This window comes from Pituophis catenifer, unplaced genomic scaffold (assembly GCF_029215685.1).
Source record: "Pituophis catenifer annectens isolate HBS135680 unplaced genomic scaffold, rPitCat1.0.hap2 SCAF_2, whole genome shotgun sequence".
Classification (NCBI taxonomy): Eukaryota; Metazoa; Chordata; class Lepidosauria; order Squamata; family Colubridae; genus Pituophis; species Pituophis catenifer.
The window spans coordinates 25,456,328-25,484,029 of record NW_027256882.1 but is presented as its reverse complement, the minus strand read 5'-3'; the positions used below and the strand labels follow the sequence as shown (position 1 = coordinate 25,484,029).

The window sequence follows — 27,702 nt, the reverse complement described above, 5'->3', positions numbered from 1 at the left end:
TCCAACTCTCCTTGGCCGCCAGAGACATGATTTTGAAAAGGAAGCTGTAATAATTGAACTCAGTAGAGACAGTCAATACAAGCCTTAATTTTCCTATCTTAATTTTCCCATCTTTTTCCTCCCTGTGTCTCTGCCAGCCACCATATCTTCCATCACTTCAGGGTTGAGTTTGCCAACAACCAGGGCCGGATTTTCCTATAGGCTAACTAGGCTTCAGCCTAGGGCCTCAAGATCAAGAGGGGCCTACATTCAAATTGTTAGCAAAATTAAAATTACACTTTCACTATAGGTGAAAGGGCCTCATAAGTGGAATAGCCTAGGGCCTCTTTCCATCTAAATCCGGCCCTGCCAACAACCACAACACAGAAGCTTGTCTTTCAAAGAGAGGCTTTGTTTCTTGTCTTTTGACAGCCCTGCCATTTCAGACAGGATTTTTGCTCGTTTTTGAGGCCTCCTACAGACCCTTCAGCAGAGAAGCTACTCTTGAGGAAAGCGGCTTATGAGTCTCCACAGAGATTTTCCTCATTGTTGGCAAAACCACAGATGGTTCTTAGACATTAAAAAGAGGAAAATATTTAAACTGCCGCCTTTCTAGACAAGCAATGTTTGTCTGGACAGGGCCTTTCCAGACAAGATATGTTAGAGGGACACTTTTCTGCTAGTCCAATGCCCATCATCCGAGTCCCACATGGAACATGATGATGCCCTGCGTGTCCTCTAGCATCGCGCGCAGGATCCTCCAGGGGGCTCCCTCGGTAGCCGTTGGAAGAGCCGGGCAGAGCCCCCTCCCTTTCGAAAAAAACTGAACATGCGCATTCTTCTTTTCCTCCGGACCCAACCCCCCCTCCTTTTTTTCACCCCCACAAAAGGCTGGGAGCGCATCTGGCTTTTCCACCGTGTCCGATCCGGTTCCCCTTCGCTGTGAGCCTTGGGCTGAGTTTCTCCAGAAGTCCAAGAGTTTGCAGGGAAATCTTCCACGGATGGAGATCCAGACGTTGTTACTGGAGGCGTGCATGGCGACCTGCAAAACTTCATCAGGTTCCGAGTTATGGGAAAGGGAGATCCCGTGGTCCCATGTTCCCCTGCCCTCCCCCCCCAGTCCATGCACGGGCCAGGCAGGGGAGACAGCAAAGCTCCGGACCATCGCGCTGCTCCTTTTGGGGGGATCAGGATCGCAGAAACCAAGGGATCCATTTACCCTCCATTTCATCGGGAAAAACCCTGCAAGGGGGCGCGGGGGGGGGGGTGAGAGAGATCGGCTTTGCAAAACAAATTCCTACTTTCAAATCAGTCTTGACTCCTGGATAATTTCCTGCAAATTTCCTGCCTTGTTTTCCGAAGGGGATTCCCCCTCCTCCTCTTTCCTAGGCTGAGAGAAGCGCCCTGCCGAAGTCGCTCCTGCTGGCTTGGCATGCAAGGCTGCAACTCCGCGTGCAAGAAATTGGATATAAGGTGTGCAAGGACTGGAACTCGGTTTCCTGGTTTCCAGCCCTTTCACCACCACCTGGTTCTTCCAGCACATCACAAGATCCTCCACATCATGTTAATACATTGAGATATTCGTTCTGTATGCCTAGGACGATGGTTTCTTAATTCTGCCTTCTGGAGTTTCCCCAGGAGTTTCAGCCCGGAGTTTGATGGGGTTCTCATCTCAACTGTTTGTGAACTAAGAGATTTAAGGTTTCAATTGTGCTGAAGGCACATAATAATAATAATAGAATAGGTAGAATTAGTGGGACATAATATTAGTATCAGTAGAATTAGTTTATTAGTATCAGTAGAATTAGTTTAGGACCTGGTTATTTACGGGACCGCCTGCTACCACCAATAGCCTCCCACCGACCAGTACGCTCCCATAGAGAAGGGCTCCTCCGGGTGCCGTCGGCCAAACAATGTCGACTGGCGGCTCCCAGGGGGAGAGCCTTCTCTGTGGGGGCACCTACTATCTGGAACGAGCTCCTCCCGGACATACGGAGGATCCCGGATCTGCGTACCTTCCGTCGCGCGCTTAAGACCTTCCTATTTCATCAAGTCCGCCTGACCTAAGTCTTTCCCCTTTTTAAAATGGAAATTTTAAATCTGGTTTTAAATTATTGGGGTTTTAAATTTGTTCAGCCAAATTATTTAATTTGTTTTAATCTATTTTAAATTTTGTATTTATATGTTTTATTCCATGGCTGTTCACCACCCTGAGTCCTTCGGGAGTAGGGCGGTATACAAATTCAATAAAATAAGTAAAAATAATAAATGCTTTTTCGTTTATATAAAAATAGTTTTGCTTCTGCCAGTAATAGAATTAAGCACCACTTCTGCTTCTTTTTCTGTACCGCCCTGTGCCTGGTACATATCTCAAACAAGAAGTGGGTTGTGTCCCTGGCAGGGCAGATACCTGTGTTGCTAAGCACCCAGCCCCCCCTGTAGCGCCCCCTTACAGATATTGCTGGATTTCTTTTTTTCTTTTTGGAGGTTGAGGAAGAGGTTGGTCAGTATTCAGATTTGTCACCTCACCATATTGAACAGGCTGTGTTTTCCATTTCAGATATATAAGTTGGAAATCTTACCTGGTTTCTCGGCAGTCCAGACTATCTTCTGTTGAAAAAGGGCTGAATGACCTTTAGGTGTGTGGCCAGACTTCATTTGATTAGTAACACTTGGGGAGATCCATCCATCCATTTTGGATCTGGATTAGAGACCAGAGAGAAGATGGAGAGACAAAGCCCAGCAGATGCAGGTGTTGGAAAAGGCCCTGCAGCTACTCAGCCTTGGAGCTGGGGGAAGAATGGGGCAAATTCTGGGCAGAAGAGCCAAGAAGAGGAAGTCAACAGTTCAGAGATCCAATATTGTCACTTCAGGAAAGGGCACTTCCAGGAGGGGAAGAGTCCCCGAGATGTTTGCAGTCAGCTTCACAGCCTTTGCCGTCAATGGCTGCAGCCAGAAAAACATACAAAGGCTCAGATGCTGGACTTGGTGCTCCTGAAGCAGTTCCTGGCTGTCCTTCCCCCAGAGATGGAGAAATGGGTGCGGGAGTGTGGAGCAGAAACCAGTTCCCAGGCGGTGGCCCTGGCCGAAGGCTTCTTGCTGACCCAGGAGGAAGAAAAGAGGCAAAAAGACTTGCAGGTGTGAGAATGTAATTTCAGTTGTAAAGAGATCTCTCTGAATTTGTGAATTCCTTTTTTACAAAGTTTTCTGGGATTATTACCTCCTATGGCATGTTGTTCCATTTTTCTTCCAGAAAATGTGCTTGGGGCAATTTTTCCATTCTGTTTCGAGTTTCAACAATGGACAGTGGGGTCTGCTGATTTAAAAGTACAGTATGATAATTCATTAATACTCTTTCTTTGTTTATCGTCTCACATCATCTCCAGAAATCCTTGGAAGCTATGACTGAATGTTCTAAGGGGAGGAAAGATTCATTCAGGTCTTTTCAAGAGCTGCTGTTCAGGGAGACTTTACACAAAGATCAAAGTCACAACATCATGCCAGGTAAGAAAAGCTCTTTCTGTGCCATGTAACATTTAGCTGATTCTTCTGTTCCTCTTGATTGGAATCTCTTTCTTTATAACAAATCTGCTTCCACCATTTTTCTCTATCTTACAGAGAGTAGAAAACTGTCCTTGGAAATTTTAGTATCTCCTCCTCTTTGTGGTGGGGCTGAAGGACAGGCTGAACCATTACTTCAGGTAAGGAGGAGAAAGATCAGAAAATGTCCATGAAACCTGGATGGATTTCATTTTGTTCTAGAGTTTATTGTAATAAATTGCTGTTTCTAAGCAATATGAATCTGACATCTGGTCATTCAAAACCGATATGCAGCCTTGGCTTTTTTCCTTTTTAAAAACATTTGGGACAACCGTGACCTGGTGACTGAGAATCTCCATATACATATATTATTACAAGTGATCTCATTCTGAATTCTGCAGAAGATGCCTATTTTGTTCACTGGATCTCTTTCTATTCGTGGAAGAAAACTGGAAAATCATTCTTGGGATTATCTGTTAAAAGGAAAACTTGTTTCCTTGTTCAGGGTGTTGTGTCTTTTGAGGATGTGGCTGTGCATTTCTCCAAGGAGGAGTGGTCTCAACTGGACACTGACCAAAAAGCTCTCCATGGAGAAGTCATGCTGGAGAATTCCAAGAATCTGGCTTCTCTGGGTAAGACCCCTGTCTTTGCTCAGAAACATAGAAACGTCATGGGGTGGGGGGCTTAGATGTGATTACTAATAAAACATCACTTATTTTTTATATCCTGACTTTATTTTTTGTAAATAAGAATAAAGGCAGTGGACAGACCCAATATTCCTTCCTCCTGCTGTTTTCCCTAGAACAACAACTCTGTGATGTAGGTTGAGCTGAGAGAGACTGGCCCAAAGTCACCCAGCCACCATTTATCCCTAAAGGCTGAACTAGGACTCACTGTTTCTAGCCTGGTGTGTTAACTGTTTCCCCAAACTGAATTTATAGAAGAAGGAAATTTATTGAAAGAAATATTGGAAAACTCCATAGCATTTTACATAAAGGAATTGGTTTTTCTCATGATTTCTGCTCATAAAATACAACATGTCATGCCATTGAAGATATTAGTGAGAATCTGAGGGACAGACTACATATAGATATGATCTTATCTCTTGAGCAAGGTTCTGCCTACCAGGGTTCAGTATTCATATCTGCACCTCGTTACTGGCTCCCCGATGGGCCTGAGTTGCTATAACCAAGACTGGATGATTCCTGAGTGGGATGTCCCTTCTTTGAGATGTCCCCATTTGTGTACCAAGTTTGGCATCAACCTAATTGAGGGTGGGGGCTACTGCCATCCAGAAATTCCCCTTGGCTTTCAAAGATTCTGCTCTAGAGACAAGTGTGGATGAGACTTGCAATGAAGTTGGGGAGCTGGTAAGTAAGTTGTTGACTGAGTATGATACCATGTCCAATGGACTTCAGGAGTTTGTGGCATCATGGAATAGTCCCAGGTCAAAGCTTGGATCAGGGTTGTGTCTTAACATTCATTGTGATGTGAACCAATCCTGTTAGATGAGGATCGGTAGGGATACACTTGGAAATGGGTCCTTGCTAAAATCTTAGTTTGAATCTTCATGTTTGCCAACAAAGCAGTTAAAATATATTAATGATTCTTTGGCTGAATTTCAGAAGAATAGATTTGATTGTTCCCTTTCTAGCTACATTTCATTTTCATTTTTCTTTTTGAAGGCTTTAATGGGCAAGAGAATAAGAATTGCAAGGAGGAATGCCAAGCCATCCATCTGAAAAAGGAAAAGGGGAAATTTGCAGATCAGATGCAACCAAAGAGTGATGAAACAAAGCAATCACAAAGTGGAATTAAAAATGGTTTTCCTCGGGTCAGTTGGCTTCCTAACCGTACAAACATCGATATGGGAGAAATACCATATCAATGCATGGAATCTGGAAAGAGCTTTAATAAATCCGATCATCTCATTTGTCATAAAAAGACACATTCAGAAGAGAAACCATATCAGTGCATGGAGTGTAGAAAGAGCTTTAGTAGGAAATATTCTCTGATTCACCATAAAACTATCCATACAGAGAAGAAGCCACATCAATGTATGAAGTGCAGAAAAACCTTCTGTTATTATGACTCTCTTATAAGACATCAAAGGAGTCACAAAAGGGAAAGACCTTATAAATGCATGGAGTGTGGAAAGACGTTTACTTATAGCATTAATCTTAATTCCCACAAGAGGATCCACACAGGAGAGAAGCCATATCAATGCACAGAGTGTGGAAAGGCTTTTAGGCAAAGTAGTAATCTTACCTCCCATAAGAAGATCCACACAGGAGAGAAACCATATCAATGTAAGGAGTGTGGAAAGACCTTCTGTTATAATCAATCTCTTATAAAGCATGAAAGGAGTCACAAGGGAGAAAGACCTTATAAATGCATGGAGTGTGGAAAGACTTTTACTCGTAGCAGTAGTCTTAATACCCACAAGAAGATCCACACAGGAGAGAAGCCATTTCAATGTGTGGAATGTGGAAAGAGCTTTAAGCGTAATTCTGCTCTTACCTCCCACAAAAGGAGCCATACAGGAGAAAAACCATATCAATGCATGGAGTGTGGAAAGAGTTTTACTCATAACAGGTATCTTAATTCACACAAGAGGATCCACACAGGAGAGAAGCCATATCAGTGCATGGAGTGTGGAAAGGCTTTTAGGCACAATAGTAATCTTTCCTCCCATAAGAAGAACCACACAGGAGAGAAACCGTATCACTGCATGGAGTGTGGAAAGACCTTTAATCGTACCAGTAATCTTAATTCACACAAGAGGATCCACACAGAAGAGAAGCTGTTTCAATGTGTGGAATGTGGAAAGAGCTTTAAGCGTAATTCTGCTCTTACCTCCCACAAAAGGAGCCATACAGGAGAAAAACCATATCAATGCATGGAGTGTGGAAAGAGTTTTACTCATAGCAGTCATGTTAATTCACACAAGAGGATCCACACAGGAGAGAAGCCATATCAGTGCATGGAGTGTGGAAAAACCTTCTGTTATTATGAATCTCTTATAAGACATCAAAGGAATCACAAAGGAGAAAGACCTTATAAATGCATGGAGTGTGGAAAGACCTTTACTTGTAGCAGTAGTCTTAATTCCCACAATAGGGTCCACACAGGAGAGAAACCATATCAATGCATGGAGTGTGGAAAGACCTTTAATTGTACCAGTCATCTTAATTCCCACAAAAGGATCCATACAGAAGAGAAGCCATATAAATGTGTGGAATGTGGAAAGGGCTTTAAGTGGAATTCTAGTCTTACCTGCCACAAAAGGATCCACACAGGAGAGAAAACATATCAATGTAAGAAGTGTGGAAAGAGTTTTGCTCGTAGGAGTCATCTTAATTCTCACAAGAGGATCCACACAGGTGAGAAGCCATATCAGTGCATGGAGTGTGAAAAGACTTCATTGTAGCAGTAATCTAAATTCCCATATACGGATCCATGCAGGAGAAAAACCATATAAATGTGTGCAATGTGGAGAGGGCTTTAAAAATATGTGTGATCTCACTTTCCATGAAAGAATCCATACCGGGTAGAGGGAGGAAACTGGAAACTGTAAGGAGCTGGCCTGTGTCACTTCAGCCCGGCCCATGCCACTCTCGTGTGCATGGATGCGCACAGGGGCCCAGATCACCACCTCCGTCTGCAGGGCAAGAAATATAATCTGTGGAACTAGGTTAAAAAGAATAGTTGAGATCTTCCAACTTCGTGGGATCTTTTTTTTTTTTTTTTTTTTTTTTTGTGGGAAGTTGGAACGTCTGAACTAATTTTTTTACCGTAGTCCCACAGACTAGGTTAGCTGCCCTGCAGGCTGCAGTGGTGAACAGAGCTGGAAAGCATGTTAGTGAAGGGATGTGGCTGCCCTGGGGGAATGTGGGAGTGAGGGTTTGGCATGGGTGGCCTGGTTGAAGGGCCCTCAGGTAAAATGGGGCGGGGTGGGTGAGGCAACTCCGTAATCTCTGCCTTGCTTTGTCCTCCACCCACCCACCCCCACTTTTCTTCATTTTTCACCACTTCTCCTTGCTGCCGTAATGGAGCAGGACGTTGAGCAACGCACTGGTGCAGCCACAAAGAGAGGCGGGGGGAGGTGAGAATGAAGCAAGACGGGTACGGAGCTGCCCCCCACAGCCCACACTTGCTTACCTGAGCGCCCCACTGGCCAGGCACTGAAGCGCCACCTCTGCTGCTGTAGCAAGACAGAGAGAGAGAGAGCAAGAGAACAATCCAATCTAATCTGTGTGTGTGTGTGCGTGTGTATGAAAGAGCACGATCTGTGCCTCAGAAAAGTAACTAACTTATCTCTGTTCTTAAACGCAAAAGCTGTTGCACATAAAAAACAGGAGCTCTCATCAACTATCAGAGCCATAATTTTGACAGTTTTGCTGTACTGTTGTCTGTGGAAGCTCCCACAAATTCAAGCATGGGATCAACTGAGCCTGGTTTGTTCTCAGTCTTTTAAGTGGCCACAAACTACTAGCAAAAGTGGCATTTGATCAGAAGTCGAGGAGGCATCAAGGAATGTTTCCCCTTTTGCATTTGAGCATCCAAGAAGGGACAGGAAAGACAAAGGAAAAGAAAGAAAGGGGAAGAGAGCAAGGAAGAGGAAAGAGGAGAAGGATAAAGAAAGAAAGGATAATGAAGAGGGAAGGAAAAAGAAAAAAGGGAAGAAGGACGGAAGGAAGGAAGGAGATTATAATGAGAGAGAGAGAGAGGGCCTGAGGTAAATCCTGCCTTAGCTCTTGGGTACCAGCAGCCCTGCTGCCTTTCGCCATCCCCTTGTTCCCTCCTCCAGACCTCTCCTGGTGTTCTCCAATCCTATTGCTGAGGATGCTTTGGTTACAAAGCCAGGTCTCCTTGCAAGGAGAGGGAGTGGGCCTCCCTCTGACTCACACACTTTGCCCTCCCGCACACACCATGAGCAACCTGGTCAAGGAGAATGAGCGCAAAAGCAGTGGGAGCTGGCCACGCCTACTCCCCCCCAAAAAAGTCAACCATAACCCTGATGCAGCCCTCAATGAAATCGAGTTTGACACCCTTGCCATAGAAGGATCCACACTCGGGAGAAACCATATCAATAAAGGAAATGTGGGAAGAGGTTCAATAGAAATACAGGTTTAGGCCTGCAATTGAGCCCAAAATTCCGATAGCTAAGTGAAACACTTGTTAAGTGAATTGTGCTCCATTTCACAACTTTTTTTCTCACATTTGTTAAGTGAATCATTGCAGTTGTTAAATTAGTAACACTATTGTGAGGTGAATCTGGTTTTTTCAATGATTTTGCTGGTCAGAAGTTTACAAAACGTACATGACTCAGGGACATTGTAACCATTATAAATAGAGTCAGTTGCCAAACATCTGAAGTTTGAGCTGGTTACCATGAGGATACTGCAGTAGTCGTTAAGTGAGAAAGTTACTTTTTTCAGTGCTGGTGTAACTTTGAACAATCACTAAATGAACTGTTGTAAATTGAGGACTACATATAGTTGACTATAATCCCATACAAATACCATTTGAGTAATAAAATAAATACTAGCTTGCATAACTTGCCTTTCTTGTGGAAACCAGAACAAGATCGATCCCTCATCCTGCTTGTGCTTTTTCTAAGATCAAATCATCAATGGTCTTTTCTGCATATAGAAATATTCCTGATTGTTTTTTCATTATATTGTTTGAAATATTCCAAAATATCAAACCCAATTATCATATTCTTCAACAACTCTTTTAGGTAAAAGAAAGAAAACCACATATCTCCTATAAGAGTTGTGGAGACCTTTTATTTTGAAAAAAAACTCCAAGATACAAAAGTGAAACATACAAACCACATGTAAATCCTTCCTGTTTGTCCTCTTATACTAGATGTTTAGTATATTGATACTATACGATCTTATCTCTAATATACTATTTTATATTACATACTGGTGTACATCTATACTATATTAATGCTATTTGTACTGCAAGCATATTTTTAACTATTGCTACTATATTTAAGGAATGGAATGGAATTCTTTCTTGCCCAAGTGTGATTGGACACACAAAGAATATGTCTCTGGTGCATAAGCTCTCAGTGTACATACAATAAATGTATTCTGTAGCAGTATACAACTATTGTGGCCCTCCAGCAGCCTGCATGGATCATGGCTGATCCCGACGATGAGGAGGCTGGTGGGTTGTGCCAGCAGCCGGCGCTCGTGTCAGACAGCCAGGAGGCTGAAGAGGATGTGGTGCCAGAGGCAGAGACTCAGCCAGGGCCTTCAGAACCTCCAGAGGCTCCTTCAAGTGAAGAGAGCGAAGTGGAGGAGCCTCTCCTCAATGCTCGAGCATGCAGGGCTGCCGAAAGGTAGGAGTGGCTACTCAGGAGGAGGAGGTCTCCTCGAGAGTAAAGTTTGAGGATAATTGGCCACTCCCTTAGCCTATTTAAGTCTCACGCAGTTAGTAATTTCTTGCTGGAAACAACATGTAATTATTACAGAGCATTTTGGAGAGTAAGTGTCTTATCATATCTTGTTTTCTGGGCTGGTTGCCAAAGGACCGTTGGTGTGTGTCACAATCCTTGGGAATCCGGAGCTAGGGCAGAACAACAACAGTATTTTTATTCTTATAAACACTGGACTGTAATTCCTTTCTGGGGTTTCCTCTGTTGTTGTTGTTTTTTTATTAATGGACAGCAGGTAAAGCGCTGGCACCTTACCAATATTGGGCTTTTGCGATGTCACACTTTATGACCACATCACCTAGTAATGGAAGTTCTGATCCAAATTCTATTACTTAACCAAGAACTTCAAGTACAGGTGGTCCACAATATATGACCACAATTGAGGCAAGAATTTATGTTGCTAAGTGAGAAATTTGTTAAGTGAGGCTTGCCCCATTTTACCATTCCTCTTGCCAGACTTTTAAGTGAAGTCACTGTAATTTTGAAATTAGTAACATAGTTGTTACCATATTTTTTGGAGTATAAGATACACTGGACTATAAGACGCACCTTAGTTTTTGGCGAGGAAACTAGGAAAAAAAATTTGCCTACCAGGTATTCATCAGGCTAGTGTCCTTAGTCTGGTCAGCTTCAGCACATTAGTTCGCTGGTTTTGAGCATGCATGTGCACTACGCTTACACGTGCGCTACGCTTGCACGCACCAGATTGGGGATAAAAAACAGCTTCTAAAGCACAGCTGATCTTCGGAGAGAGAAGCAATGAGAAAAATAGGCTAAGCGATCGCTTCACTTGCCAGCGCCTTGTTAGGGCTGACAAAAAGCTCTGAAAAAGCTATATTCGGAGTATAAAACGCACCCAAATTTTCAGCCTCTTTGGGGGGGGGAGTGCGTCTTATACTCTGAAAAATACGATAAATTAATCTGGCTTCCCCATTGATTTTGCTTTTCAGGTCGAAAAAAGTTGATCACGTGGCCCTAGGACACTGCAATTGTCATAAATGTGAATCAGTTGTCAAGCATCCACGTGTAAATCATGTGACCATAATTCAAGTGTGAAAAATGGTCATCAGTCATTTTTTTCAAAGCTGTTGTAACTTCGAATGGTCACTAGACGAACTGTTCTAGGTTGAGGACTACCTGTCTGGGAATTCAACATAATTTAACCAAAAGTAATAGAACAAGATCACATATATATCAACGTATCATGTGAAAAGAATTTTGGGATGACGAATTCTTCTCACAAGAGACCAGAATGAGATGTGAAATCCCTGTTCAAAAACACTTTTTGAAGCATTAGAGCCATGGTGGTGCAGTGGTTAGAATGCAGTATTGCAAGCTAATTCTGCTGACTGCCAGGAGTTTAATTCTGACCCGCTCAAAGTTGAATGAATCTACCACTCTTCTGAGACCAGTAAAATGAGAACCCAGATTGTTGGAGACAATTCAATTTAAATAAATTGGGTTTAATTGAAATTAATTGGATTTTAATTAGACTGGAATAAAATTAATTGTGGATATAAATAAAATTAAATATCATTCATATGGTTGTCCATGAGAATTTTAAAATTCTTTTTAATGAATTAGCATTAAACCCACAGAAAAACTTTTGGAAGGATTTGGAAGGGGGAGGAATACTTCAGGTTTTCAGAGACTCGGGCTACTTTGAAGCTATTTATTTAAATATTGCTCACTCATAGTTCTGGATCAAACTGGCGAAAGGGCACCAATTTTGGTTTTGTAGCCATTATATTATGTTTTTCTATTATAGAAGACTGAGAAAAATGGGCTCAAAAGAACCAGGCTTTGGGCAAGAGAGAGGTGTTAATTCTATTCTTTTAAAATAGCTTCTTAGGTCTACTTCCCTGTTACTTTCATTAATGTTTTGTTGTCTTTGTTGTCCTTGCAGTGTCACCTTCAAATGCACACTAATCTCTTCAAACCATGGGAGTCTTCAACTGTTAGCTGGAAGAAAATTGGTACTTTGTTTAGTCTGGTTGACTGACATTATCTTTCAACATCTTCCTCATATTTCCTGAGCTGTCTTCCCGACTGAAAAACCGAGACGAAGCCATTTTTCTTTTTTACCTCATGGAATTTGAGCTTTATTTGCACTTATCAAGATTTGCCTTCCTGCATTTTGTAATTCCACTTTTCCTCCAGTCACCTATGAAACACCATTCATCTCCATCATGGCACCTTCTTTTGAGGTAAAATTGCTAAAACGTGCATGAGTTTGAGCTTTGTCTCCATTTTGGAACTTGTTTCCTTTTGATGCCTCCTTTTTCAAGCAAGATCGTTTCTTCTGGATTCTTCTCATTTTTGCTGCCATCACTTGCTGTTTTGAACTGCTGTTAACTGCCCAGAGGCATGGATTTGAAAAGGCAGCTGAAATAATGGAAATAAAACAGCAATACAAATCTCAATCCTTAGACTACTAAATCCCCTCCTGAAACCTTAACTCCAGTATAGATAACATAATACTTCTAATACTTAATGTTCATTCATAAGCTATTTGATATTTTCTTGTCTGATACTTATTTTGAATATAATCAATCCATCTTCTCCATTCCAATACGTATCTTTCTTGTGTATAGTCCTTCAAATACGCTGAGATTTTCGCCATTTCTGCTGTTCATTACTTTCAGTATCCACTCTTCAGTAGTAGACAAAGTGTCCTTCTTCCAGTATTGCGCAACCAACAGCCTAGCTGCTGATATTAAGTTCAAAATCAGTTTAGTCTCTAATGCTGTACAATCCGTCGTTATACCCAATAAAAACAATTGAGTAAATTTCTACCTTTTTTTCAAAATATTCTGCATCACCCACCAAATTTTTATCCAAAATGCCTTGATTTTCTTAAAAGTCCACCATATATGATAATAAGTTGCATCATCAATTCACATCTCCAACATTTAGCTTGCAAATTCGGATACATACATGATAATTTTTTGGGATCTAAGTGCCATCTATAAAACATTTTATAAAAATTCTCTCTCAAATTTTGTGCTTGTGTAAACTTAACATTTCTGACCCAAATCTTTTCCCATGTTTCCATCATCACTGGTTCCTGAAAGTTTTGTGCCCATTTTATCATACAATCCTTAACCAATTCCGTTTCTGAGTCTATTTCCAATAATACATTATACAATCTTTTAATATGCATTTGGCTTTCATCTCTAATCTGTTTTACCAAATTTTCCTCATTTTGCATGACACCAATTTTCTGATCTTCCCTCCATCTAGCTTGAAGTTGACCATACTGAAACCAAGTATAAATTATCCCTTCTTCTTTTAATACATCTAAAGATTTCAGTTAGAGATTACCCCTTTCCATAAAAAGAAGCTCTTTATATGTAATCACCTCTGTTTTTTGTTCTATACTTACATTTTCTATTGCATGTCTAGGATTTGCCCATATGGGTATCTTATAATTTAACTTATATTGATACTTTTTTCAGACCCTCAACAACGCATTTCTGAGTACCGTATTATCCGGCGTATAAGACAACTGGGCGTATAAGACGACCCCCGAATTTTCCTGTTAAAATATAGGGTTTGGGCTATACTCGCCGTATAAGACTACCCCTCTTCCAACGCACACCAAATAAAAATTAAAAAACATCAACTGGCTCACCCACAATGTAAAAGCAGCTGTGCTAGACTCAAAATGGCCTGTGCAACAAGCAGAAACCTCACACAGACACAAAAAGCCCAAAAAAACAACTTTCACACTTTACACACACACACAAAACAACACAACACAACACAACACAACTGGCTCACCCACAATGTAAAAGCAGCTGTGCTAGACCCAAAATGGCCCCTGAAACAAGCAGGAACCTCACACAGCCACAAAAAGCCCAAAAACCCAACTTTCACACTTTACACACACAAAATTCCACATACAGCTTTGTGAGATTTTGTGTGTTTTGTGTAGTTAGAGTGAAACACTACAAAAACATACTAAATCTCAGAAAGCTGCACAAATATTATTATTATTTTTATTTTTATTTTTATATGAAAGCTAAATGTAAAACTTCCTAAACTTGAAATGGCTAGGTCTAAAAAAGAACAACTAAAAAAAAACCCAATTAACTATTTTTTTTAAAGATCCCAAAGGGGAAAAAAACTTACCCAATAGAACAGGGGTCTCCAACCTTGGCAACTTTAAGACTTGTAGACTTCAACTCCCAGAATTCCTCAGCCAGCTTTGTTTTGCTGGCTGAGGAATTCTGGGAGTTGAAGTCCACAACTCCCTGCCTGCTTGATTGCAGGCAGGGAGTTGCTTGCTGATGGAATGGATTCAGGCAAGCAAAGCAAGGCAAGGCAAGCAGCTAAGGTAAGCAAGCTGGAGGGGGAAAACTTTTTCCCTTCTCCATGGCTCTGGTGATCCCAGCTGAGTTGCCTGATTAGCAGATCGTCAGGGCTTGGATCGTCAGAGCCATTTAAGGCTCGTCAGAGCCTTTCGGGCTGGTCTGCCTGGTTACAGGAGAACGACACCCGGCGTATAAGATGACCCCCAACTTTTGAGAAGATTTTCATGTGTTAAAAAGTCGTCTTATACGCCGGAAAATACGGTATATGACTCTTAAACACTTTATCCACTTTTTTTTCATATAACAGATAAGTATGCCATCCATATAATAAATCATAATCTTCTATATTTAACATTCTCTCTTCTGTTAAATTAAACCAATCACTAATTTGTGATAAAACAGCTGCTTCATAATACAATCTTAAATTAGGCATTTTAAGACCTCCTCTCTCACGTACATCTGTATAATTTTCAGTTTAACTCTTGGTTTCTTCCTGCCCCAAATAAAAGTATTAACCCCTTTCTGCCATTCCCTCAAATTTCCATCTTTCTTAAGCACTGGTATCATTTGAAACAAAAATAAAAACCTAGGTAATACGTTCATTTTTATTACTGCTATCCTTCCCAGTAGAGATAGTTGTAGTTTTTTCCAGTTTTCCATTTCTTTCTGCACTTTTTGCCAAAGAACTTCATAATTGTTTTTAAATAATTTAGTGTTTGAGGCTGCAATATATACTCCTAAATACTTAACCTTTTTAAATATTTCAAACCCCGTTATTCTCCCTAAATCTTTTCTTTGAGATATGGACATATTTTTAGTTATCATCTTTGTCTTGTGTTGATTTACTTTAAATCCAGATACCTTACCATATTGACCTATTATGTCCAACATATGTGTCAAACTGTATTTCATTGAGGGCCGAATCAGCATTGTGGTTGTCCTCCAGGGGTCGGGGGTGTTGGTCACAGCCCACTGGGTGTGGCCCAGGGGAAGGGCCAGCATTACATTGCTCTTGTGGGTGGTGCCTGCGGAAGCGGAGTTGGGGAGGGAATCCAGCAATCTCCAGTGGATGGGCAGGGAGCAGGAGAGTTGTCCTATGGGATCAGGTGAGGCAGGGCAGCTACCGCCAGTGTGCCTTCAGATGCTTTTGGCTCCACATCTTTTCCCACTCTGCCACCAGCCCTGAAGCACACAGCCCCCAGCCCTGGTATAACTCAGGTTGAGTAGATTGCTCCCTCCCCCCCCCCACTCTTACACACACACCGAGGTTGGATTGGATCGCTCTTGCTCTATCGCTCTGTTTCGCTGTGGCAACAATGGTGATACTTCAGTGCCTGGCCAGCAGGGTGCTTCTCACTCAGTCACTTTCCCTCTTTCATCACCCCGCTGCTCCTCCTCCTCCTTCAGACAAGAGCTGTGCTTTCGTCTGTCCATTGGAGCGCAGTGCCCAGGATTTACTTTGATAGCGGCGGGGCTTGGGGGATGGTTAATTCCTGTTCGTTGTGTGGCAAAGGTGGGAGGCAATTCCTCCGAGACCAGACCAGCGTAGTGGGCGTGGGGTGGGAAACCGAGCGGCACTGAAAGCAGCTCTCTCTCTCTCTCTCTCTCTCTCTCTCACACACACACACACACACACACACACAGGTTTGATCAGATCGTTCTCTCACTCTCACGAAACCTGATGGCAGCAGAACCAGCCATGTTCTTCATGGCGGCTGACACTTCATCCTCCATCCCACCATCCCCTCACTTCATTTGCCTTCATTCTTCGCCACTTCTCCTTGCTCACTGCTGTAACTCAGGAGGATGAGTGACAAATTGATGCGACGGCCACAAAGTAAGGTGGTGGATCGGTGGAAAACGAAGCAAGGCAGAGAGTGCAGAGCTGCCCCATGCACCGGCTTACCTGAGGGCCCTGCAGCCAGGCCATCAACATCCTGACAATTGTCTGGCCTTGTGGCGGAGGTTAAAAAACCCTTTCCAAGACCCCGCGTGGCCACCAGCCCTCTTCTCTTTACCGCCGCAATGGAGCGAGAGGCTGAGCAACACATGTGGAGTCCTGGACCGGACTGCTGGAGCTGCTGCAAGACGAGGCAGTTGTTAGGATGCTGATGGCCTGATTGCGGGGTGTTTAGGTAAGCCGATGCAGGGCATGGGGGGCAGCTCTGCATCCCCTGCCTTGCTTCATCCTCCACCCCACTGCCACTCTGTGGCCGTCGCACCAGTGCATTGTTCATCCTCCTGCTCCGTTATGGTAGTGAGCAAGAAGAAGTGGTGAAGAACGAAGACGAAGCAAGGTGATGAGGGGGGTGGAAGATAAAGCAAGGCACAGGGTGCAGAGTTGCACCACCATCCCCGCACCAGCTTACCTGAGGGCTCTTCAGCCAGGCCACCCATGCCAAACCCTCACACCCCCATCCAACCCCAGGGCAGCCACATCCCTTCACTAACCTGCTTTCCAGCTCCGTTCGCCTCCGCCACGTGCAGGGAAACAAAAGAAGTCTGTGGGACTATGGTAAAAAAATAGTTCAGAGCTTCCAACTACTCACGAAAAAGAAAAAGATCTCAAAAAGTTGGAAGATCTGAACTATTCTTTTTACTGTACTCCCACAGACTTCTTTTGTTACGCTGCACGCAGTGGTGGAGAACTGGGCCTGTGTGCCATGCACCCATCACCTCCTGTACCAGGATGATGCAGGCCGGCTCCTTAGGTTCAAGGATGGCCACACGCGCCGGATCTGACCTTATTGCGGGCCAGATCCGGCCCCCGAGCCTTGAGTTTGACACCCCTGCCTTCACTTCCCATCCTGTGACTCTGCCAGACCTCTTATCTTCCCTCACTTTAGGGCTGAATTTGCCAAAAACTACATGATACTACCTGGGCTTCAAAGAGACGCTTGATCCTTTTGATGCTACACAGAGATATTCTCAATATTTACAACATCACAGATCGTTCTTAGACATTTAAAAAAAGGAAAGTCTACAAATCGCTGCGTGCAATATCAGAGGGAGCCTTTCCTTCTACTCCAATGACCATCATCCCAGCCCTACGCCATGGCTGGGTCCATCTGGCGTTGCATGAAAGATCCACCAGGGGGCTCCCCAGGTAGCTGTTGGAAAGGCAGGGGCAGCGGTCGCCCGCTTCAGGAGGGAACTGAGCGTGTGCTCTTTCACCAGGTCCGAGACCCACGTGGGGCATTTTGCAGAGAAGACTGAAAGTGCGTCTGTCCTTTCTACGCTGCCCAATTCTGCTCCCACCCCCGCCCCTCCCTTGCTACAAGTCTTAGGCCAAGCCATTCCAGAAGTCCAGGAGGCTCCAAGGAAAACTTGCATGGAGAGAGATCAAAACCTGACTCCGGTGTTCAATAAGTGGGGAGGGACTTTTTCTTCCACGGGTTGGACCGTGCGTGCAGACACGCAAAATTTCATCAAATTCGGAGTCCTGGAAAGTAGGGAACCCATTGTCCCATGTTCCCCTGCCGCCTCTGTGCATACACTGGGCAGACAGGGAAGAAATCAAAAGCTATGGTCCCGCTGCATTGCCTCCAGGAGGAAAATTGGAATTGCCAGACAAGTCAGAGCCATTTATAATTAGGCTAAAAGTGAGAAACTTCTTTCCAGGAGATGCCTAAATCCAGAGAGTAGATGGAGACGTGGGTCGCTGGGTCCCCGATGGCCCTGAGCTGCTATAACGAAGACTGGATGGTTCCAAAGTGGGATGTTCCTTCTCTGAGATGTGCCCACTTGTGTACCAAGTTTGAGGTAACTGAGGGTGGGGGCTATTGCCATCCAGAAATTCCCCTTGGCTTTCAAAGATTCTGCTCTGCAGACAAGTGAGATTTAAATGAAGTTGGGGAGTTAGTGGCTATGTGGTTGACCTAGCATGATACCCTGGAACATGATGATGCCCTGCGTGTCCTCTGGCATCGCTCGCAGGATCCTCCAGGGGGCTCCCTCGGTAGCTGTTGGAAGACCCGGGCAGCGCCCCCCTCCCACTCCCGCTTTCGAAAAAAACTGAGCATGCGCATTCTTCTTTTCCCGTCACAAGTGCCCCCCCCACCCCGAAAAGGCTGGGAGCGCATCTGGCTTTTCTACCGTGTCCGATCCGGTTCCCCTTCGCTGTGAGCCTTGGGCTGAGTTTTTGTAGAAGTCTAAGAGTTTGCAGGGAAATCTTCCACGGATGGAGATCCAGACGTTGTTACTGGAGGCGTGCATCGCGACCTGCAAAACTTCATCAGGTTCGGGGTTATGGGAAAGGGAGATCCCGTGGTCCCATGTTCCCCTGCTCACCCGCACCCCCATCCCCCGGTCCATGCACGGGCCAGGCAGGAGAGACAGCAAAGCTCCGGACCATCGCGCTGCTCCTTTTGGGGGATCATGATCGCAGAAAGAAAGGGATCGATTTACCCTCCATTTCATTGGGAAAAATCCTGCAAGGGGGCGCGGAGGGGGGGAGGGTGAGAGAGATCGGCTCTGCAAAACAAATTTCTACTTTCAAATCAGTCTTGACTCCTGGACGATTTCCTGCAAATTTCTTGCCTTGTTTTCCGAAGGGGATTCCCCCTCCTCCTCTTTCCTAGGCTGAGAGAAGCGCCCTGCCGAAGTCGCTCCTGCTGGCTTTGCATGCAAGGCTGCAACTCCGTGTGCAAGAAATTGGATATAAGGTGTGCAAGGACTGGAACTCGGTTTCCTGGTTTCCAGCCCTTTCACCACCACCTGGTTCTTCCAGCACATCACAAGATCCTCCACATCATGTTAATACATTGAGATATTCGTTCTGTATGCCTAGGACAATGGTTTCTTCATTCTGCCTTCTGGAGTTTCCCCAGGAGTTTCAGCCCGGAGTTTAATGGGATTCTCATCTCAACTGCTGTTTGTGAACTAAGACATTTAAGATTTCAATTGTGCTGAAGGCAAATAATAATAATAATAATAATAATAATAATAATAATAATAATAATAATAATAATAATAATAATAATAATAATAATAGAATAGGTAGAATTAGTGGGACATAATATTAGTATCAGTAGAATTAGTTTAACTGCTCTTTCGTTTATATAAAAATAGTTTTGCTTCTGCCAGTAATAGAATTAAGCACCACTTCTGCTTCTTTTTCTGTACCGCCCTGTGCCTGGTACATGTCTCAAACAAGAAGGGGGTTGTGTCCCTGGCAGGCCAAATACCTGTGTTGCTAAGCACCCAGCCCCCCTGTAGTCAATCTTCCTAATAATATAACCCCTTTTCTTTCTTTTTTTTCTTTTTCTTTTTCTTTTTCTTTTTTTTTTTTTTTGGAGGAAGAGGTTAGTCTGTATTCAGATTTGTCATCTCACCATATTGAACAGGCTGTATTTTGCATTTCAGATATATAAATTGGAAATCTTTCCTGGTTCCTCTGCAGTCCAGACTATCTTGTGTTCAAAGAGGGCTGAATAGCCTTTAGGTGTTTGGCCAGACTTCATCTGATTAGTAACACTTGGGAAGATCCATCCATCCATTTTGGAGCTGGATTAGAGACCAGAGAGAAGATGGAGGGACAAAGCCCAGCAGATACAGGTATTGGAAAAGGCCCTGCACCTACTCAACCTTGGAGCTGGGGGAAGAATGGGGCAAATTCTGGGCAGAAGAGCCAAGAAGAGGAAGTCAACAGTTCAGAGATCCAATATTGTCACTTCAGGAAAGTTCAGTTCCAGGAGGGGAAGAGTCCCCGAGATGTTTGCAGTCAGCTTCACCATCTTTGCCGTCAATGGCTGCAGCCAGAAAAACATACAAAGGCTCAGATGCTGGACTTGGTGCTCCTGAAGCAGTTCCTGGCTGTCCTTCCCCCAGAGATGGAGAAATGGGTGCAGGAGTGTGGAGCGGAGACCAGTTCCCAGGCGGTGGCCCTGGCCGAAGGCTTCTTGCTGACCCAGGAGGAGGAAAAGAGGCAAAAAGACTTGCAGGTGTGTGAATGTAGTTTTAGCAGATCTAAAGAGGAGCTCTCTGAACTTGTGAATTCCTTTTTTGCAGAGCTTTCTGGGATTATTAACTCCTGCGGACTGTTGTTCCATTTTTCTTCAAGAAATGAACAGTGAGGTCTGCTGGTTTAAAGGTGCAGTATGATTAATTCATTAATACTCTTTCTTTCTTTCTTTCTTTCTCACCTCACTTGTTCTCCAGAAATCCTTGGAAGCTGTGACTGAGTATCCTAAGGGGAGGAAAGATTCATTCAGGTCTTCTCAAGAGCTGCTGTTCAGGGAGACTTTATACAAAGATCAAAGTCAGGACACTATGCCAGGTAAAAAAAGCTCTTTCTGTGTCATGTAACATTTAGCTGATTTTTTTGTTCCTCTTGACTGGAATCTCTCTCTTCATAACAAATCTGCCTCCACCATTTTTCCCTGCCTTACAGAGGGAAGAAAACTGTCCTTGGAAATTTTAGAATCTCCTCCTCTTTGTGGTGGGGCTGAAGGACTGGCTGAACCATTACTTCAGGTAAGAAGGAAAAAGATCAGAAAATGTCCATGAATCTTGGATGGATTTCATTTTGTTCTAGAGTTTATTGTAATAAATTGCTGTTTCTAAGCAGTATGAATCTGACATCTGCATTCAAAACCGATATGCAGCCTTGGCTATCTCTCCCTTCTGAGGGGATCCTTTGTGAGATGCTTTCTCCACCTCTTTCGCTTTGCCATCAGATTTCATTGACCAAATTGTTGTCATCATTCGGGCTCTTTCTTCTGTCTCTCAGGGTTGTTCTCACATACCATTAAAAAAAATACTTTTTTTCCTTTTTAAAAACATTTGGGACAACCGTGACCTGGTGACTGAGAATCTCCATAGACATATATTATTACAAGTTATGTCATTCTGAATTCTGCAGAAGATGCCTATTTTGTTCACTGGATCTCTCTCTGTTGGTGGAAGAAAACTGGAAAATCATTCTTGGGATTATCTGTTAAAAGGAAAACTTGTTTCCTTGTTCAGGGTGTTGTGTCTTTTGAGGATGTGGCTGTGCATTTCTCCAAGGAGGAGTGGTCTCAACTGGACGCTGACCAAAAAGCTCTCCACGGAGAAGTCATGCTGGAAAATTCCAAGAATCTGGCTTCTCTGGGTAAGACCCCTGTCTTTGCTCAGAAACATAGAAACGTCATGAGGTGGGGGGCTTAGATGTGATTACTAATAAAACATCACTTATTTTTTATATCCTGCCTTTATTTTTTGTAAATAATAATAAAGGCAGTCGACAAACCCAATATTCATTCCTCCTGCTGTTTTCCCTACAACAAGAACCTTGTGACGTAGGTTGAGCTAAGAGAGACTGGCCCAAAGTCACCCAGCCACCATTCATCCCTAAAGGCTGAACTAGGACTCACTGTTTCTAGCCTAGTGTGTTAAATGTTTCCCCAAACTGAATTTATAGAAGAATGAAATTTATTGAAAGAAAAATTGGAAAACCGCATAGCATTCCTTTTTACATAAAGGAATTGGTTTTTTCAATGCTTTCTGCTCATAAAATACAACATATCATGCCACTGAAGATATTAGTGAGAATCTGAGGGACAGACTACACGTAGGTATGATGGCAACTCTTGAGCAAGGTTCTATTTACTAGGGTTCAGTATTCATACCTGCACACCTTGTCACTGGCTCCCCGATGGGCCTGAGTTGCTATAACCAAGACTGGATGATTCCTGAGTGGGATGTCCCTTCTCTGAGATGCCCCATTTGTGTACCAAGTTTGGCATCAGCCTAATTGAGGGTGGGGGCTATTGCCATCCAGAAATTCCCCTTGGCTTTCAAAGATTCTGCTCTAGAGACAAGTGTGGATGAGACTTCCAATGAAGTTGGGGAGCTGGTAGGTATGTTGTTGACTGAGTATGATACCGTGTCCAATGGACTTCAGGAGTTTGTGGCATCATGGAATAGTCCCAGGTCAAAGCTTGGATCATGGTTGTGTCTTATATTCATTTATATGTTATATAAGGATCAGTATTGATCCACTTGGATATGGGTCCTTGCTAAAATCTTAGTTAGAATCTTCATGTTTGCCAACAAAGCAGCCAAAATATATTAATGATTCTTTGGCTGAATTTCAGAAGAAAAGGTTTGATTGTTCCCTTTCTAACTACATTTCATTTTCATTTTTCTTTTTGAAGGCTTTAATGGGCAAGAGAATAAGAATTGCAAGGAGGAATGCCAATCCATCCATCAGAAAAGGGAAAAGGGGAAATTTTCAACCAAAAAGCAACCAAAGAGTGATGAAACAAAGCAATCACAAAGTGGAATTAAAAATGGTTTTCCTCGGGTCAGTTGGCTTCCTAACCGTACAAACATCAATACAGGAGAAATACCATATCAATGCATGGAATCTGGAAAGAGCTTTAATAAATCCGATCATCTCATTTGTCATAAAAAGACACATTCAGAAAAGAAACCATATACCTGCAGGATGTGTGCAAAGACCTTCTGTAATAATGACTCTCTTAGAACTCACAAAAGGAATCACAAAGGAGAACAACTTTACAAATACATGGATTGTGGAAAGAAGTTTACTCATAACAGTAATCTTAATTCCCATAAGAGGATCCACACAGGAGAGAAACCATATAAGTGCATGGAGTGTGGAAAGAGCTTTAGTAGGAAATATGACATCATAAGACATCAAAGGATTCACAGAGGAGAAAGACCTTATAAATGCATGGAGTGTGGAGAGACCTTTACTTATAGGATTAATCTTAATTCCCATAAGAGGATCCACACAGGAGAGAAGCCATATCAATGCATAGAACGTGGAAAGACATTTACTTGTACCAGTGATCTTAATTCCCACAAGACAATCCACACAGAAGAGAAGCCATTTCAATGTGTGGAATGTGGAAAGAGATTTAAGTGGAATTCAGCTCTTATCTCTCACAAAAGGATCCATACAGGAGAGAAACCATATCAATGTAAGGAGTGTGGAAAGTGCTTTGCTGATAGCGGTCATCTTAATTCCCACAAAAAGATCCACTCAGGAGAGAAGCCATATCAATGCATGGAGTGTGGAAAGACCTTCTGTTATAATCATTCTCTCATAAGACATCAAAGGAGTCACAAAGGAGAAAGACCTTATAAATGCATGGAATGTGGAAAGACTTTTACTCGTAGCAGTAATCTTAATTCCCACAACTTGATCCACACAGGAGAGAAACCATATCAATGCATGGAGTGTGGAAAGACCTTTTCTCAAAGCAGTAGTCTTAATTCCCACAAGAGTGTCCACACAGGAGAGAAGCCTTATCAATGCATGGAGTGTGGAAAGACCTTTACTCGTAGCCGTAATCTTAATTCCCACAACTTGATCCACACAGGAGAGAAACCATATCAATGCACGGAGTGTGGAAAGACCTTTGCTCAAAGCAGTAGTCTTAATTCCCACAAGAGTGTCCACACAGGAGAGAAGCCTTATCAATGCATGGAGTGTGGAAAGACCTATACTCGTAACACTTCTCTTAATACACACAAGAGGATCCACACAGGAGAGAAACCATATGGATGCATGGAGTGTGGAAAGACCTTTGCTTTTACCAGTCGTCTTGATTCCCACAAGAAGACACACACAGGAGAGAAACCATATCAGTGCATGGAGTGTGGAAAGACCTTTGCTTTTACCAGTCGTCTTGATTCCCACAAGAAGACGCACATAGGAGAGAAACCATATCAGTGCATGGAGTGTGGAAAGACCTTTGCTTTTACCAGTCGTCTTGATTCCCACAAGAAGACCCACACAGGAGAGAAACCATATCAGTGCATGGAGTGTGGAAAGAGCTTTAGTAGCAAATATGCTCTGATTCACCATAAAAGCATTCATACAGAGGAGAAGGCATATCAATGCATGGAGTGCAGCAAAACTTTCTGTTATTATGAATCTCTTATAAAGCATCAAAGAAATCACAAAGGAGAAAGACCATATAAATGCATGGAGTGTGGAAAGACCTTTACTTGTAGTGGTCATCTTACTTCCCACAAAAGGATCCACACAGGAGAGAAGCCGTATAAATGTGTGGAATGTGGAAAGGGATTTAAGTGGAATTCTGCTCTTACCTCCCACAAAAGGATTCACACAGGAGAGAAACCATATCAATGTAAGGAGTGTGGAAAGAGCTTTAATCATAGCGGTCATCTTAATTCGCACAAGAGGATCCACACAGGTGAGAAGCCATATCAATGCATGGAGTGTGAAAAGAGTTGTGATCTCACTTCGCATGAAAGAATCCATATTTGGGGGGGACACCATATGGATGCATGGAATGTGGAGAGCTTTACAAGGAGTAACACTCTTTACTTGCCGTAGAAGGATCCACACAAGAGAAACCATATCAATAAAGGAAATGTGGGAAGAGGTTCAATAGAAATACAGGATTATGACTGCAGTTGAGCCCAAAATTCTCATTGCTAAGCAAAATGAGTGAGTTGTGCTTTATTTTACAGCTTTTCTTGCCACATTTGTTAAGTTAATTATTGCAGTAGGTAAGTTACTAACACTATTATTAAGTGAATCTGGCTTTTCAATTGATTATGCTTCTGATTCTGGTCAGATTCAGGTCTTCAGAAAGTTACAAAAGGTGATTATATGACCCCAGAACATAAATGTGAGTGATTTATCAAATATCTGAATGTAAATCCTGTGACCATGTTTCAACAGTCATAAGTGTGAAAAATGGTTGTAAGACACTTTCCAGTACAGTTCTAACTTTGAACAGTAGTAGACGAACTGTTCTAAGTTGAGGATTACTGTCTGGGAATTCAACATTCAACCAAATGCAATAGAACAAGATAATGTATATATCAACGTATCGTGTGAAAAGAATTTCAGAATGATGAATTCCTCCCACAAAAGAAACCAGAATGAGAAGTGAAATCCGTGTTCAAAGACACTTTTTGAAGCATTAGAGCCATGGTGGTGCAGTGGTTAGAATGCAGTATTGCAAGCTATTTCTGCTGACTGACAGGAATTTGATTCTGACCAACTCAAGGTTGATTGAACCTTCCACTCTTTTTGAGACCCGTAAAATGAGGACCCAGATTGTTGGAGGCAATATGCCGATTCTATAAACCATTTATGGAGTGTTGTAAAGCACTATGAAGTGGTATATAAGTTTAAGTGCTATAGCTATAGCTATAGCTATTTTGTCTTTCTATGACATGATAATAAGGAAATCACTAAATTCATTTTAAATAAATTGGGTTTAATTGAAATTAATTGGATTTTAATTAGACTGGAATAAAATTAATTTTGGATATAAATAAAATTAAACATCATTGGTATGGTTGTCCATGAGACATTTTAAAATTCTTTTTAATGAATTAAAATTAAACCTACAGGAACTTTTGGAAGGATTAGGAGAGGTAAGAATACTTTAGGTTTTCAGAGACTCAGCTATTTTGAAGCTATTTATTCAAACACTAATCAAAAATTAAGTCAATTTTTCCCATTATAGAAGACTGAGAAAAATGGGCTCAAAAGAACCAAGTTTTGGGCAAAGAGAGGTGTTAATTTTATTCTTTTTAAATCGCTTCTTAGCTCTACTTCCCTGTTTTTTTCTTTCATTAATGTAAATAAACCTCTTTGTTGTTCTTGCAGTGTCACCTTCAAATCCACACTAATCTCGAAACCTTGGGAGTCTTCAGCTCTTTTGGTTAGAAGAAAATTGGTACTTCGTTTAATCTGTTTCACTGACATTGTCTTTCAACATCCTACTCATATTTCCTGAGCTGTCTTCCCGACTGAAAAACCAAAATGAATCCATTTTTCTTTTTGCCTCACAGAATTTGAATTTTATGTGTATTTCTCAAGTTTTGCCTTCTTGCATTTTGTAATTCCACTTTTCCTCCTGTCACCTATGAGACACCATTCTCCCATTCATCTCCATCATGACGCCTTGTTTTGAGGTAAATTTTCTAAAACTTCCATGAGTTTGAGCTTTCCTTCCATTTTGGAACTTGTTTCCTTTTGATGCGTCCTTTTTCAAGCAACATCTTTTCTTCTGGGAAAAATTCTTCCCATTTTTGCTGCCACCATTTGCTATTTTGAACTGCTGTTATCTACCCAGAGAAATGAATTTGAAAAGGCAACTGAAATAATGGAAATAAAACATCAATACAAATCTTAATTGTCCTAAACCAGGGGTGTCAAACTCCATTTTATTGAGGGCCAGATCAGTATTTTGGTTGTCCTGCCGGTAAGGGGGGGGCAGGGCAGGGGTGGTTGGGGCCAACTGGGCATGGCCCAGGGCCATGGCCAACATGACATTCCTCTCATGGGTGGTGACTAAGCAGGTTTGGGGACGTAGTCCAGGGGCCTGCAGTGGCTGGGTCGGGGAGCAGGCTCTTCCTGCGGGAAGAAGTGAGGTGAGGCAGCGACAGCCATTCTGCCTTCAGTTGCTTTCGGTGCCTCTATCTCTCTCTCTCACACACACACGCACACATACAGACTCACACCAGAGGTGGGATTCACATACGTTCCCTACCGGTTTGCAAATGTGAGCACCCGTGCTCGCATGCACCACCTCTGCGCATGCACACAGCCTTCTGTGCATGTGCAGTAGTCACGCATTATGTCTGGGGGGGGGCAGAGGCTCCCACAGTCACCGCTACCGGTTCATGCGATCTGGGAGAACCGGCTGAATCTCTCCACTGACACACACACATAAATAGAGGTTGGACTGGATCACTCTCTTGCTGTGTCTCACTGCAGCAGTAATGGCATCACTTCAGTGCCTGGCCGGCAGGGTACTTCTCTAAGGAAGACAAAATGAGGCGGTGGGAGAGTGGAAGATGAAGTGCGAAGCTGCCCCATGAACCAGCTTACCTGAGGACTCCGCAGCTAATCCATCAATGTCTTGACAACTGCCTTGCCTCATGGTGACGACTCCAGAAATCCCATCAAAGACCCCGCATGGTCAGCAGGTCGCTTCTTGCTCGCTGCCACAATAGAGCAAGAGGCTGAGCAACGCAAATGGGGTCCTGGACCGAGCTGGAGCAGCCACAAGATGAATCAGTTGTCAGAATGTTGATGGCCTGGTTGGGGGCGCTCAGGTAAGCTGGCGCAGGGTGGGGGAGGCAGTCCTGCACCCTCTGCCTTCCTTCATCCTCCACCCCCACTACATCGTTTTGTGGCTGCAGCACCAGTACGTTGCTCAATCTCCTGTTACGGCGGTGAGCAAGAAGAAGTGGCGAAGAACGAAGACGAAGCAAAAAGTTAGGGCGGTGGAAGATGAAGCAAGGCAAGGGGTGCCCCCCACCGACTTACCTGAGGGCCCTTCAGCCAGGCCACCCATGCCAAACCATCGCCCCCCACCCCCAGGGCAAACACATCCCTTCACTAACCTTTCCAGCTCCTCCATCACCGCATGCAGGTCAAGAAAAGTAGTCTGTGGGGATATGATAAAAAAT

At 43.1% G+C, this 27,702-nt stretch overlaps 1 protein-coding gene across 3 annotated transcripts; it reads left to right on the top strand.

Annotated features, from left to right (window-relative positions):
* The first annotated feature begins 874 nt into the window (after window positions 1-874).
* LOC139311901 (zinc finger protein 721-like) lies at window positions 875-26,330 on the top strand. 3 transcript variants are annotated; one of them, XM_070936423.1, is made up of 8 exons: window positions 875-1,038; window positions 2,540-3,117; window positions 3,366-3,483; window positions 3,598-3,680; window positions 4,025-4,151; window positions 5,205-6,922; window positions 22,799-24,458; window positions 25,892-26,330. In XM_070936423.1, the coding sequence occupies exons 2-8, from the start codon at window positions 2,608-2,610 to the stop codon at window positions 25,912-25,914; spliced, it is 4,239 nt and encodes a 1,412-aa protein (XP_070792524.1). In that variant the 5' UTR covers window positions 875-1,038; window positions 2,540-2,607; the 3' UTR covers window positions 25,915-26,330. The 3 variants fall into 3 exon arrangements, with proteins under 3 accessions (XP_070792524.1, XP_070792523.1, XP_070792522.1); XM_070936422.1 differs by lacking the exons at window positions 22,799-24,458; window positions 25,892-26,330 and adding an exon at window positions 11,877-12,661 and having other exon boundaries at window positions 5,205-6,902; XM_070936421.1 differs by lacking the exons at window positions 875-1,038; window positions 22,799-24,458; window positions 25,892-26,330 and adding an exon at window positions 1,276-1,452 and having other exon boundaries at window positions 5,205-6,949.
* The last annotated feature ends 1,372 nt before the right edge of the window (window positions 26,331-27,702 follow it).

Coding starts and splice junctions, on each gene's coding strand:
- LOC139311901 (XM_070936423.1), top strand. CDS start 2,608: ATGACCTTTAGGTGTGTGGCCAGACTTCATTTGATTAGTAACACTTGG. Junction 3,118..3,365: donor AGAGGCAAAAAGACTTGCAG/GTGTGAGAATGT, acceptor CATCATCTCCAG/AAATCCTTGGAAGCTATGAC. Junction 6,923..22,798: donor GTGAGAAGCCATATCAGTGC/ATGGAGTGTGAA, acceptor CTTTACAAATAC/ATGGATTGTGGAAAGAAGTT.